The sequence below is a fragment of the Chiloscyllium plagiosum genome, unplaced genomic scaffold (genome assembly GCF_037043375.1).
Source record: "Chiloscyllium plagiosum isolate Xiang-an unplaced genomic scaffold, Cpla_swu_hap1 HiC_scaffold_8, whole genome shotgun sequence".
NCBI classification, from domain to species: domain Eukaryota; kingdom Metazoa; phylum Chordata; class Chondrichthyes; order Orectolobiformes; family Hemiscylliidae; genus Chiloscyllium; species Chiloscyllium plagiosum.
Genome location: NW_028270146.1, coordinates 19,913,948 through 19,928,204, shown reverse-complemented (window position 1 = coordinate 19,928,204; position 14,257 = coordinate 19,913,948). Strand labels below are relative to the sequence as shown.

The 14,257-nt window shown below is 41.9% G+C and overlaps 1 protein-coding gene across 2 annotated transcripts in view; it reads left to right on the top strand.

Moving 5' to 3' along the window:
- The window catches only part of LOC122553379 (exportin-1-like), an 83,535-nt gene extending 73,508 nt beyond the window's left edge, over nucleotides 1–10,027 (top strand). For both annotated transcript variants that reach the window (XM_043697061.2, XM_043697062.2), the window contains exons 23-25: nucleotides 464–626; nucleotides 2,570–2,666; nucleotides 9,842–10,027. In XM_043697061.2, the coding sequence (XP_043552996.1) occupies nucleotides 464–626; nucleotides 2,570–2,666; nucleotides 9,842–9,988 (407 nt within the window). In that variant the 3' untranslated portion in view covers nucleotides 9,989–10,027. The remainder of the gene's footprint in view (nucleotides 1–463; nucleotides 627–2,569; nucleotides 2,667–9,841) is intronic.
- Nucleotides 10,028–14,257: the final 4,230 nt, after the last annotated feature.

The following is a 14,257-nucleotide window of genomic DNA, read 5'->3' as shown; positions in this document are numbered from 1 at the left end:
AGGAAATGTACTTCCTGTACTGCACTGGAATGTCCAACTAGGTTTTCCTAGAGTATGTGGTACAGAAGGAGGCCATTCGACCCATCATGGCTGTACCGACTCCCAAAAGAGTTACCGAACTAATCCCGTTCTCTGACCCTATGTCCATAGCCTTCTAAATTCATCACTTTCAAATATCAGGCTCTTTTTTTGGAATCCCGTACTACCATTCAAAATGCAGCACATTCCAAATCCTATTGGTTTTGTTCAGTGTAGAACCTTCTGGCTCCAAAGTGCTACTTTATAGAGTTGCTATGTGGCTGAAATTGATAAGAGGCTGCCCATGTTTTTAGAACTGTAGGGCTGGAGAGGGGAGGTGTAGGAGGAATATAGTTAGTTATTGGTTATATAGATTGGATCTGACTACATATGATTGTATGAATGTGTTTTAACTTGTAAAAACATTTTAATTTCTCCTTTCCAGGATTAACTATGCATGCCACCATCTTGGCGTACATGTTCAGCCTAGTGGAGGACGGCAAGATCACATTGTCTTTGAGCCCAGCGACCCCCAATATCAACAATCAGATCTTTGTGCAAGAGTTTGTGGCCAACTTGTTGAAAACTGCCTTTCCTCATCTCCAAGAGTGAGTGCTGCCCAGAGAGAGTTGTGATAGTTTTAGCCATTCAGCCAAGGACAATCTGGTCCTTGGTCTTTGTTCTATGCTGAGTTAGCTGATCATGTGGCACAAGTTGTGTTGATTACGCAGGGAGACTATATAGACCGTGTTTGTGCTCCTTGTTGTATTCAGTGTTCCACTGCTTGAAGTGCTATGATTATGAAAATGATTATGTCCTGCATTCTTACCACCACATTCCAGAGGTGAAGTTGAGGAACTATCCCGTAATAAGCTGTTGAGACTAATAATAATGAGATAAAACCAATTCATTTTTTTGAGCTGAGGAAAGGTCACTGGGCCCGAAATGTTAACTCTGATTTCTGTCCACAAATGTTGCCAGACCTGCTGAGCTTTTCTAGCAATATCTGTCTTTGTTTGATTTCCAGCATCACCAATTCTTTCAGTTTTTCTATTGTTTTTGTTTTGTTTCTGTCTTTTTCTCTCCTTTTTTGTTTTACATGCTCCTATTTATTTTGTTTCTTTCCTTCAGGCCCAGTCCCACGACACTGGTAACACTAAAGGGTTAAGTTAATCGAAGAATTTTTCTCTCCATTTGGGATTACTCCTACAGTGTAGACCAGAGCGAATTCTGGTGGTGTGAAATTTAGTTGAGTTACAGGATCAGTGTTGGAGACATCTACCAGTTGAAGAAATTGCAAATGTTTTTGTTTCATTTTTTAAAAAAAATCTCGCAGCTGTACAGGACATGGGTTAGGCTACTGTTGGAATATTGCGTGCAATTTTGGTCTCATTCCTATCGGAAAGATATTGTGAAACTTGAAAGCGTTCAGAAAAGATTTACAAGCATGTTGCCAGGGTTGGAGGATTTGAGCTATAGGGAGAGGCTGAACAGGCTGGGGCTGTTTTCCTTGGAGCGTCGGAGGCTGAGGGGTGACCTTATAGAGGTTTACAAAATTATGAGGGGCATGGATAGGGGAAATAGGCAAAGTCTTTTCCCTGGGGTGGGGGAGTCCAGAACTAGAGGGCATAGGTTTAGGGTGAGAGGGGAAAGATATAAAAGAGATCTAAAGGGCAACTTTTTCATGCAGTGGGTGGTACTGGTATGGAATGAGCTGCCAGAGGAAGTGGTGGAGGCTGGTACAATTGCAACATTTAAGATGCATTTGGATGGGTATATGAATAGGAAGGGTTTGGAGGGATATGGGCCAGGTGCTGGCAGGTGGGACTAGACTGGGTTGGGATATCTGGTCGGCATGGACTGGTTGGAGCGAAGAGTCTGTTTCCATGCTGTACATCCCTATGACTCTTGCTTTGTCTTGTGTTCCCACCTAACTACTCTGTCATTTTTTCTTATCTTTAGTGCCCATTGTGTTTCTCACTTCTCATTTTGTTTCCTTTGTCAGAAAAAGTGCAGTTGACGTTAGTGGGTTTTATGCTGTGATTTGCAGATTTTTAAAAAAAAAACATCCACATTGGTTCATTTCTGAGAACAGTGTCCTTGTTGTTTTTTGTACTACTTATTTCTTCATTGCATATGGACTTCGCTATTTTCCCATCCCTTGTTACCCTTGAGAAGGTGGCAATGAGCTGCTTCCTTGAGGTGCTACTGTCCATGTGGTGGAGGTGCATCCACAGTGCAGTTAGGAAGGGAATTTCAGGATTTTGCAACAGTAATAGTGAAGGAACAGCAATGTAGTTCCAAGGCAGGATTCTGTGCAGCTTGGAGGGGTAAATATTTCCCTACTTCATGAGGTGCTGTGTTTGGAGAGCCTCTGCTACCTTGACATCAGTCCTTGCTGCCTGAATTTCCTCCCCCAAGGATCTATTTGTAGCTTGGAGAGAAATGTTAATATTCGCTTGTGTTTTAGGCTTTCACTGTTCAGAATTGCATGACAAAAGGAAGTGTAAAATTGTTTCAATTCTGTTTCTGTTATCTTTTCATGCCTCAGTGCGCAGATCAAAGTTTTTGTGACTGGTCTGTTCAGCCTCAACCAAGACATTCCATCCTTCAAAGAACATCTGAGAGATTTCCTTGTACAGATAAAGGTAAGAACTGAATGCAGCGAGAACTGAATCAAGTAAGTCCTGCTTTGGTTGGGGAATTTGTAGCAAGAACACCTTGAGTAATTGTGCCTTGTAGCTAAGCAACGTTAAGGATTTACAAACCCGTGCATTGTGATGCTGCCTTCAGCAACCTCTAGATTCAGGATAAATTGTTTGCTTTTGTACTCTCAGGAAAAGCAGCAAGCTTTGGGGCTAAAATCTCTCCCCTTTGTTCCCAAAACTGTTTTGTTTGTAACCAAAATGCATCCATTCATTGTTTGAACTACTGGGATGCTCTGTGTAAACATATGGTCGTCAGATGTTTAATCCACGTTTGAAACAGTGAAAATAAAAGCAGGAGTAGGCTATTCGGCCCCTTGACCAGCTTCCTCCATTCAATACAATCGTGGCTGATCATCTGTCTATCTCTGCCATATTCCCAGTTCCTCCCCATACCCCTTGGCGCTTTTTAATGTCTAAAAATCTATCTGTATCGCCTTTTTAAGAGAGAGAGAGTTAGTCAAACAGCTATATAGCATAGAAACAAACCCTCCGGCCCAACTCATCCATGCTGACCGGATAGCCTAAATTAACCTAGTCCCATTTGCCAGCACTTGACCCTCTAAACTGTTACTATTCATATACCCATCCAAATGCCTATTAAATGTTGTAATTGTACCAGCCTCCTCCACTTCCTGTGGCAGCTTATTCCATACACGCACCACCCTCTGCATGAAAACGTTGCCCCTCTGGATCCATTTAAATCTTTCTCCCCTCTCCTTAATCCTATGCCCTCTATGTTCGTATCCAAATCATTTATATAAATGATGAAAAGCAGTGGACCCAGCACTGATTATTGTGGCACACCAATGATCATAGGCCTCCAGTTTGAAAAGCAACTCTCCACCACCACCCTCTGTCTTCTACCTTCGAGTTGGATCTGTATCCAGATGTCTAGTTCTACCTGTATTCCATGAGATCTAACCTTGCTAACCAGTCTACCATGAGGAACCTTGTCAAACATCTTGCTGAAATCCACAATAATCATATTCACTGCTCTGCCCTTATCATTACTTCTTCGAAAAACTCCAATCGCGTTAATGAAACACTGATTTCCCACGCACAAAGCCATGTTGACTATCCCTAATCAGTCCTTGCTTTTCCTAATACATGTAAATCCTGTCCCTCAGGATTCACTGCAACAACTTGCCCACCACTGATGTCACATTCGCTGCTCTATAGTTCCCTGGCTTTTCCTTACCATCTTTCCTAAATAGTGGCACCATGTTAGCCAACCTCTGGTCTTTCAGCACCTCACCTGTGGCTATCGATGGTAAAAATGTCTCAGCAAGGGGCCCAGCAATCACTTCCCTATCTTCCCTCAGAGTTCCAGGGCACACCTGATCAGATCCTGAGCATTTATCCACCTTTATAAGCCATCCAGAGCCACTGCCTCTGTAGTATAGACATTTTTCAAGTTGCTATTTATTTTCCCATATTCGATACCTTCCACATCCTTCTCCATAGTAAACACTAATGCAAAATCAGTACCTGGTGCTATGATGTTGTGGCCATAACAGAGACGTGGATTTCTCAGGGGCAGGAATGGTTGCTGGATGTTCCAGGGTTTAGAACATTTAAAAAGAATAGGGAGGTGGGAAAGAGGAGGGGGTGTAGCACTGCTAATCAGAGAGGGTATCACAGCTACAGAAGTTACCGTTGTCAAGGAGGGTCTGCCTACTGAGTCAGTATGGGTGGAAATTAGGAACAGTAAGGGAGCAGTCACCTCATTAGAGGTTTACTACAGGCCCCCCAATAACAGCAGGAAGATTGAAGACAGAATAGGTTGGCAGATTTTGGAAAAGTGTGAATGTAGTAGGGTTGTTGTAATGGATGACTTTAACTTTCCCAATATTGATTGGAATCTCCTTCGAGCAGATGGTTTAGAAGTAGCTGTTTTTGTAAGGTGTGTTCAGGAGGGTTTCCTAACTCAGTATGTTGACAGGCCGACAAGGGGAGAGGCCATTTTGGATTTGGTGCTCGGCAATGAGCCGGGGCAGGTGTCAGATCTTGCAGCGGGAGAGCATTTTGGTGATCTACATAGCTATGGAGAAGGAGAGAAGCAGGCACAATGGGAGGACATTTAATTGGGGAAAAGGAAATTATGATACTATCAGATGTGTGTTGGGAAGCATGGACTGGGAGCAATTGTTCCATGAAAAGGACACTATAGACATGTGAGACTGTTTAAGGAACAGTTGTTGCAAGTGATGCACAAATGTGTTCCTCTGAAACAGGCAAGAAGGGGTAAGATAAAGGAACCTTGGGTGACGAGAGCGGAGGAGCTTATCGTCAAAAGAAAGAAGGCAGCTTACGTAAGGTGGAGGAAGCAAGGGTCTTGCTCAGCTCTCGAGGATTACAGGCAGGCGAAGAAAGAGCTCAAAAATGGTCTGAGGAGAGCCAGGAGGGGGCCCGAGAAAGGCTTGGCAGGAAGGATTAGAGAGAATCCAAAGGCATTTTACACGTATGTGAGGAATAAGAGAATGATCAAAGAAAGAGTAGGGCCGATCAGGGATAGCATAGGGAACTTGTGTATAGAGTCTGAGGAGGTAGGGGAAGCCCTAAATGAGTTTTTTGCTTCTGTCTTTACTAAAAAAAAAAGGACCTTTGTAGTGAATGAAACCATTGAGGAGCAGGTGGGCATGCTGGAATGGATAGAGATTGAGGAAGCTGATGTGTTGAAAATTTTGACAAACATTAAGATTGACAAGTCGCCAGGGCCAGACCAGATTTGTCCTCGGCTGCTTTGGGAAGCGAGAAATGTGATTGCTTCACCGCTTGCGAAGATCTTTGCATCTTCGCTCTCCACCAGAGTCGTACCTGAGGACTGGAGGGAGGCAAATGTAATTCCTCACTTCAAGAAAGGAAATAGGGAAATCCACTACAATTACAGACCAGTAAGTCTCACGTCTGTCGTCTGCAAGGTGTTAGAAAGGATTCTGAGGGATAGGTTTTATGACCATCTGGAAGAGCATGGCTTGATTAAAGGCAGTCAGCACGGCTTTGTGAGGGGCAGGTCATGCCTCATAAATCTTATTGAGTTCTTTTAGGATGTTACTAGACAAGTTGATGAGGGTCGATCGGTGGATGTTGTGTATATAGACTCAGTAAGGCATTTGATAAGGTTCCCCATGGTAGGCTCGTTCAGAAGGTCAGGAGGAATGGGATACAGGGAAATTTAGCTGTCTGGATACAGAATTGGCTGGTCGATAGAAAACCGTGAGTGGTAGTGGGAGGAAAATATTCTGCCTGGAAGTCAGTGGTGAGTGGTGTTCTTGGGCCTCTACTGTTTGTAATTTTTATTAATGACTTGGATGAGGAGATTGAAGGATGGGTTAGCAAGTTTGCAGACGACACAAAGGTTGGAGGTGTCGTTGACAGTATAGAGGACTGTTGTAGGCTGCAGCATGACATTGACAGGATGCAGAGATGGGTTGAGAGGTGGCAGATGGAGTTCAACCTGGATAAATGCGAAGTGATTCATTTTGGAAGGTCGAACTTGAAAGTTGAGTACAGGATTAAAGACAGGATTCTTGGCAGTGTGGAGGAACTGAGGGATCTTGGTGTGCAGGTACATAGATCCCTTAAAATTTCCACCCAGGTGGACAGGGTTGTTAAGAAAGCATATGGTGTTTTGGCTTTCATTAACAGGGGGATTGAGTTTAAGAATTGCGAGATCTTGTTGCAGCTGTATAAAACTTTGGTTAGACCACACTTGGAATACTGTGTCCAGTTCTGGTTGCCCTATTATAGGAAAGATGTGGATGCTTTGGAGAGGGTTCAGGGGAGGTTTACCAGGATGCTGCCTGAAATGGAGGGCTAATCTTACGAAGAGAGGTTGACTGAGCTCGGACTTCTTTCATTGGAAAAAAGGAAGAGAAGGGACCTAATTGAGGTGTACAAGATAATGAGAGGCATAGATAGAGTTGATAGCCAGAAACTTTTTTCTAGGGCAGAAATTGTTAACACGAGGGGTCATAGTTTTAAGCTGTTTGGCGGCATGTATTGAGGGGATGTCAGAGGCAGGTTCTTTATGCAGAGAGTTGTGAGAGCATGGAATGCGTTGCCAGCAGCAGTTGTGGAAACGAGGTCATTGGGGATAGTTAAGAGACTGCTAAACATGCATATAGTCACAGAAATTTGAGAGTTCGTACATTAGGTTTACCTCACATGAGGATCAATGGTCGGCACAGCATCATGGGCTGAAGGGCCTGTTCTGTGCTGTACTGTTCTATGTTCAAAAAACTTGTTTAGTATCTCCCCCCCATCTGCAATTCCATGCATATCTTTAAGGGGCCCTGTTTTTCCCAATACCCGTTTGTCCTTAATGTATTTGTGGAATCCTTTTGGGTTGTCCTTAACCCTATTTACCAAAGCTAACTCATGTCCCCTTCTTGTCCTCCTGATCTCCCTCATACTCCTGTACTCTTGTAGGGATTCACTCAATCTCTGTTGTCTGTACCTGATATGCTTCCTTCTTTTTCTTGACCAGAACCTCAATTTCTCAAGTTATCCAGCATTCCCGACACGTACCAGCCTTGCCTTTCACCCTAACAGCAACAGACTTTCTGGACTCTTGTTATCTTACTATTCCCATTTTCCATGTTTGAGGACATATATTGAAACCTACTCTAGCCATGAGTCTCATTGAGTATAGTTGGACTTGGGTGTTTAATGTTGCAGATTCTTTTCTGCAGATTTTGAATAGATTTGCGCAATGAGTGTGGGCAGACTCCTGTGGGTACCCCGCACTGATGATTTAGCAACTCAGCAGGCATTAAGATCTTGAGGTCAGGAGAGGGGAAGATAACTGGCGATGAAAATGTCTCTACCTTTGGATTCGTACTCTTTTTAAATTTATCTGTGAGATGAGTGTGTCACTGGCCAGACCAGCATTTATTGTGCATCTCTCATTGCCCAAAGGGTGGTTAAATGTCAGCCACATTGCTGTGGGTATGGAGTCATGTATAGGCCAGTCCAGGTAAGGGTGGCCATTTCCTTTCTTAAAGGACATTGCATTAGATTAGATTATTAGATTAGTTTCCCTACAGTGTGGAAACAGGCCCTTCGGCCCAACAAGTCCACATTGACCCTCCGAAGAGCAACGCACCCAGACCCATTCCCCTACATTTACCCCTTCACCTAACACTACGGGCAATTTAGCAAGGCCAATTCTCCTAACCTGCACATTTTTGTGCTGTGGGAGGATTACATTACATTACAGTGTGGAAACAGGCCCTTCAGCCCAACAAGTCCACACCGACCCGTCGAAGCGCAACCCACCCATACCCCTACGTTTACCCCTTACCTAACACTGCGGGCAATTTAGCAAGGCCAATTCTCCTAACCTGCACATTTTTGTGCTGTGGGAGGAAACTGGAGCACCCGGAGGAAACCCATACAGACACGGGCAGAATATGCAAACTCCACACAGACAGTTGCCCGAGGCAGGAATTGAGCCCCGGTCCCTGGCGCTGTGAGGCAGCAGTGCTAACCACTGAATCACCATGCCGCTGTAATGAATTAATGAACTAGACTGATTTTTCTGGCAATCGACAATGGATTTGTGGTCATCATTAGACTCCTAATTTCAGATTTTTAAAATTGAATTCAAACTCCTCCATCGACAATGACAGGATTTGAACAGGTCCCAAGAACGTTGCCATAGTCTCTGGATTCATAGTCTCGCGAATTTAACACTCGCCATTCCCTTTTATTAATTGACTCCTCATGTCCCCCAACCAACCCCACCTGATTTCATTTTTTTCTTCTGTCTCATGAAAATTGCATGCTGTCAGAATCTAGGACCAGTATATGTTTATCCCTTTATTGTACCATGGCCTGCAGATCCTGTCCTGAATATTATCTCCCTAAATTTCCTTTTTGTTATAACAATTCAATTCACTTGTGAAGTGAGGATCACTGGCCAGTCTAGCATTTTTTTCTCATCACTAATTGCCAGCTAAGATTCGCCCACATTGCTGTGCCTTTGGAGTCACATGCAGACCAGATCAAGTAAGGATGGCAGATTTCCTTCCCTAAAAATGTTTGTGAGCCACATGGGTTACATGGTTGCCATTACGCTGGCTTTTTATTCCACGATTTTAATGATTTCAAATTTCATCATCTGCCATGGTGGGTCTTGAGCACGTGTTGAACAGGGGCTGTGGGTTACTAGTCATGACGTTGCCACTACATCATCAGCTCAATTCTTCACCCATCTTCACATGCCCTCGTTTACAGTTTTGGTCTGCGTCCCCATCCCAGCCCTTTTCAGTGTCCAACCAGTGTTGTGGAAGAATCTAAAATGAGTTAATGCTGAGGAGTGTTTGATATTACATGAGATTAACAGGGGAATACCTTTGGACCTGACATTTGAAGTCTTTCTCATGGCCACTAGACCAAGTCAGCCCTCGAGAACCCAACCCAGCAAAGAAATTGGTGGCATCAAATCCAATAGGTGTATCCGTCACCACGTTCAGCTGTGGTTCGGACTCCTCCTAGAACTACGTGCAGTTTCCTAAAATGCAAGTATCTTGTTTAGGCTAGGTGTGGTGTTGAATCCTTGTGCATGTTTTCAAATCGCTGTAAGATCTTGACCCTGCCTATTGCTGTCATCTCTTATCAGCACCACCACCCTCCAAAGCATATTCCCTCGTGGATTCCTGATTTCATAATTATTCCATCATTGGTGGTTGTGCCTTGTGTTGCCCAGGCTCAAAGTGCTGGAATTCTTTCCCAAAAGGTCACCACATCTCTGCCTTTGTTTTTCTTCTTTAAGGCATTCCTTAAATGCTACTTATTTGGCAAGCTGTTGGTTACCTTGAATTAGCGTTTGTCATATAATGCTCATGTGAAGTGCTTTAAGACACTTCTTCAAGTTAAGGTGCTATGTGCATTTTTAAATTATTCTTGAATATCACTGTTTAAGGGTTATATTGGTTTCAAACAATGCTTCGATATCTCCCTCTCTATCAGACAGCAGATGCTCATCAGAAACTTTTTAAGAAAAAATTCTGATGGGAGGCAGGGCTGCCACATGTGCTTATTGTGCTTTCACATGAGTTATGAATGGAATAGTAACTGTGATGATGATTTGGTTTTATTTTTCTTGTTAGGAATTTGGTGGTGAAGACACTTCAGACCTGTTCCTGGAGGAGAGGGAAACAGCTCTGCGTCAGGCCCAGGAGGAGAAGAGAAAGCTTCAAATGACTGTTCCAGGGATCTTAAACCCACACGAAATAGCAGAGGAAATGTGTGATTGAATGAACCCAAAGTGTTACCAGAAAGAATGGATGGGGAAAGGGAGGGTGGGGTTTGGGGGTGGGGTTGAGAAACGAATGAGGCAAGGACAGCGAGTGAATGTGTGTGATTGGGATAGCAAATGGAACAAATCCTTCATCGGTTTGATGTGATGGGACTTCTTAAAAATTGAAATTCCAGCCTGTATGTTTTGTTTCCTTGCAATTACCTCAGGAGAGAGTTTTGTATTGTTAGAGAACGCTTCACTGTTTCTCATGTTTCCTCCCCGGGTTAAAGTTGTACTTCTGAATCAAGAACCTGTTGACAACTAAACCTGCAGCCAGTGTTCCACTTTGGGTCGTATGGTGTTGTACAGCTTGAGCTAACTCAATGGTTTAAACCATGATGTAGAACTTCTCGAAATATTCTCTAGTTCAGTTTTATATTAAACCCAGCCTGGTGAGCTTCATAAACTTGGTCTCTGCAGAATGCTTTAAAAGTCACAATGTTTTGTGCAGACTGAGGCAAAATGCAATATTTGACTGTGCTCAGATTGAATCTGATTGGTTGTTTGGGCGATGCTTTTGTTGACCTGAATGAATGTGTCGTACTTGGGTGAAAGAGAGGCTGAGGCGTACAGTTTGTTCTTTTATAACCTGCTCATGTTAACTAATTATGCTATAAAATTCTCTGTGTGGTTCCTAGCTCGTAGTCTTATCTTGGCAGGGTTCACTGCAGCTTAGTATTCTGTGGAAGCTTTGAAAGGTGATGGATTGGGTTGGATTGGGATTGGAGCATTAATTTGTTGGTATGAAAACGAGCATTCTGTTTGGATGACACGGAGATTTGGAAATTTTTTAAATGAATGTTAACACACCCAGTTTTTAAGTAACATGTTGTTTGATGCCAAAAGTGCAAAAAACATTTGTGTGCCCGTGTAGAATATTGTCCACATGGCTGTTGGGGAGGAAATTGGTGTTTATGAAAGGGTCAACTTGAGTTAGCCTTGTGGTCTTGCCTTCATTACTTAACAATCCTCTGGAAAGTGCAGTGTTGGCTCTTTTTCCTGCATTTCCCCAAGAAACTTTGCTCAGGTTTGCCCTATGACAGAGTTTCACCCTTTTTTAAAGCAAATTGACTGATTTGTGTGAAATCCCATTGCCCACACATACCGAATTAAAGGCTTTTATCCAATAAAATATTTAAGTGACAATCATAACCATGAGTAGAAGTTGGATGTTATGCCCCAAAGCATGCTCCGCCAAGTAATAGGTCACAAATGTTCTACCCACCCCCACAACACACTCAATCTCACCTGTGTGCAATCCCTGCCCAATCGTGAATTTGAATTCACTTTTTTGATTTCAAAAATCTATCTAGTTAGAGATTTATGGAGTTAGTGGATGCCAATTACCACTTTTTTTCTGGAAGGAGATAGAAGATATTATTGTGTCTGATGTAAACTTTTTTTTTGTGTTTGCTAGTTTCTAAGCAGCAGAGGTCTGGATAGGGGGAGTTCACTACTGGGTCCAAAAGAGGGAACCCTGGCACTTCAGTGCATGGGGAAAGAGGAGATTTCCATCACCTCCACCTCCATATACCAAACCTCAGAAGTTGATGTTTACTTTCCTGGTCATTCAACCAGTTTCAGCTGCATTCTGACCATGTAATCTGACTGAAAACGTTCAATAATCCACAGTGTTTTGATGCTGTCAAATGTGCTTCAGTCCATCACTTTGAATTGCTGAGCAAAGATGCTAAACACAGAGTAGGGCCAAGTTGCGGGAATGCACAATCGAGGAAGGGGCCAGGGAAGATATATTCTGAGAAACCAAATCTGCATACACCCTTCTGCCACTCAACCATCACTCCTCCAACACTGAATCATTAAGAGAAAATAAACTGATCCCAATCATTCCACTCTTGTTTAGTCTTAGTTTCCCTTCTCATTCCTTCTGCTCCAACCCTCAAAAAAAAAATAAGTAAGGGAAGCCTAGTTTGCACTTCCCTTTGTTAAAACCGCAAAATCTCGAAATGGTGTCTGGTCTACTTTTAAGTTAAACTTTACTCAAATGGTAAGGTGAGAGCTGCTGGTTGAGGGGAGGGCAGTTCATGCTCCCTGTGATCCTAATGTAGCCCACATGATTCAAACAGTTGGAATTAATTTCTCTTAGTGTGGAATTAGTGTAAATACATTTAATGGTGGAGGATGTTACATGATTGATTCTTCATTCTGCTCCCTCCCTACTTTACATAAAATCACCGTTTCAGCAGCTGTCTCTGCTTGCTATTAAAGATATTTCAACTGGGCTGTTGGCTGTTCAAAAGGTTGGGAGGTGTTCCCACACTCTGGGGTCACTGAGGTATGGAATAAATGCAATGCATTTTGTGCAGTGGGCTGTAGAACTAGATTTATTTTATAAAGCTGGTATCCCTGTCTGCATTCATTAGATCCAGAAATGACTCTTTTATTCAGGTGCAAATGCTGTACTCACAATACAAAGAAGTTTATGCTAAATGCATACATAACTTGTACGCAAAATTTTGATCACTCCAAAAATTCCTTTAAATTAGCCCTAAAATTTCTGCAGCTGCATTCTATACCAGTGTGTATGCTACTTTTGACTTTTACTAATTTTTTTTTGTGACTGAACTTTTTAATCTAAATTAATTGGATTTGAGGTATTTGTTCAGAATGAGCCTGCCTGAGAGAAAGATGGCTAATTTCATTTTAAAGTATAACTCCATTCCCTATGTCCCATGTCACATTCAAGCTGTTCCAGTTGAGAGGATTAATTTTTGTTTCATGGCTGTCACAGGAACATAAGCTTTCTTGTTTTTTGCCTGCAGTGTATCGTATATACATGCAGTGTATCGTATATACAGAGAGATAGTGTTGTCCACCTAGTATGCGTGCATGTAAATTTTGGTTCTCTTGTGTGTGTCTAGATACATTTAATGCTTTAAGGAGGTGATTATGGACTGCTGTGTCTTTTCATTACTTGTACAGAAAGTCTTGTTTAAGAATCTGTGTAACTTTATTGATTTACACTATACTAGAAATGTTTTATTTGATTTGAATTTGTAGCAGGAAATTGGAAGCAACCTGCGTCCACCTGCAGAAGTCAAGTACCTCCCTAACTTTGTTGAAAAAAAAATCTGTACAGCCTGTAATTAAGATGCCTAGAACAGAAATGTTATTTTTTTAATAAGATTTTTGTTAAATTAGATGGTAGTTATTGGTAAGTGTGTCATGCAGTGTATCTTCTTTCATTTTTTTGTATTTTTATTTTTAAACTGAATTGTACTCTAACCTGCGATTTGTTTAACATATAATTCTGCTACTTTTTTTGTTTTAAACTATTCAGTTTTCCTCCATGAGGAGTCACCCGAATACAGAAGGACCTCAATGTTTTTTAAACTTTTTTTTAAAATAAAGTGTGTGCCACTGTGGTTGTGACTTTGAGAAGGGTGTGTGTGATTGCATGTGTGTTTTTATGTGCACCTCTTATGTTTTGGTGCGTTTTTCAATAAAAAAAGTGACTAGCAACACAAGTGATTTCTCTGATAGATACTGCTGTTTGCAATCAAGATTTCAACTTGTACAGGTTTGCTTTAATTTTCGCAACATTTCTTGTTTTGCAGTATTGGGTGTGTATGGACTGGTTGTTTTATAGTTAGAGACCCATTCTCTTGACTTTTTTTGATTTTACTTATTTCAGTTGGAACTTTTGTGAGGGAGGGGAAAGGGTAGAAAGTAATTTGCTTTATTTTCTATAATAAGGGGTTATAGACACCAAGAAGTAAGGGAAGCAGAGGAGAATCTCATCTCTTTCTAACTAGGATGTATTACTAATTAGTCTGGAGTAGAGATATGCACTTTCTCGCCATCTCCTACTGCTTTAAAGAGAGACCTTATTCCACGTTTTCTTTTGAGTTTTTTTGTAGGAGCATGGTATGCAGATTTGAGATATGGAGTGTGCAAATTGTATTTTATATATTTTAAATAGAAGATGATTTTAGAAATTGCTACTCAATGTTGATAAGAGCCATCAGTGGCATGCTTTCAGTGAACTCTGGAGTTGATGGGCTTCATTCATCGATGTGTTATTCAGTAGGCTTTAACGCATGATTGTAATTGAATAGATATAATTTAAGAAGTGAATATAAAGCTGCACAGTTCCAATTATCAACATATTAGTGCAAATATGGTCTCATCAAGGCCCTGTGCAGTTGCAGCAATCTCTGTTCTTGTACTCGAATCCTTTCACTATGAAGGTCAACAGTTAATT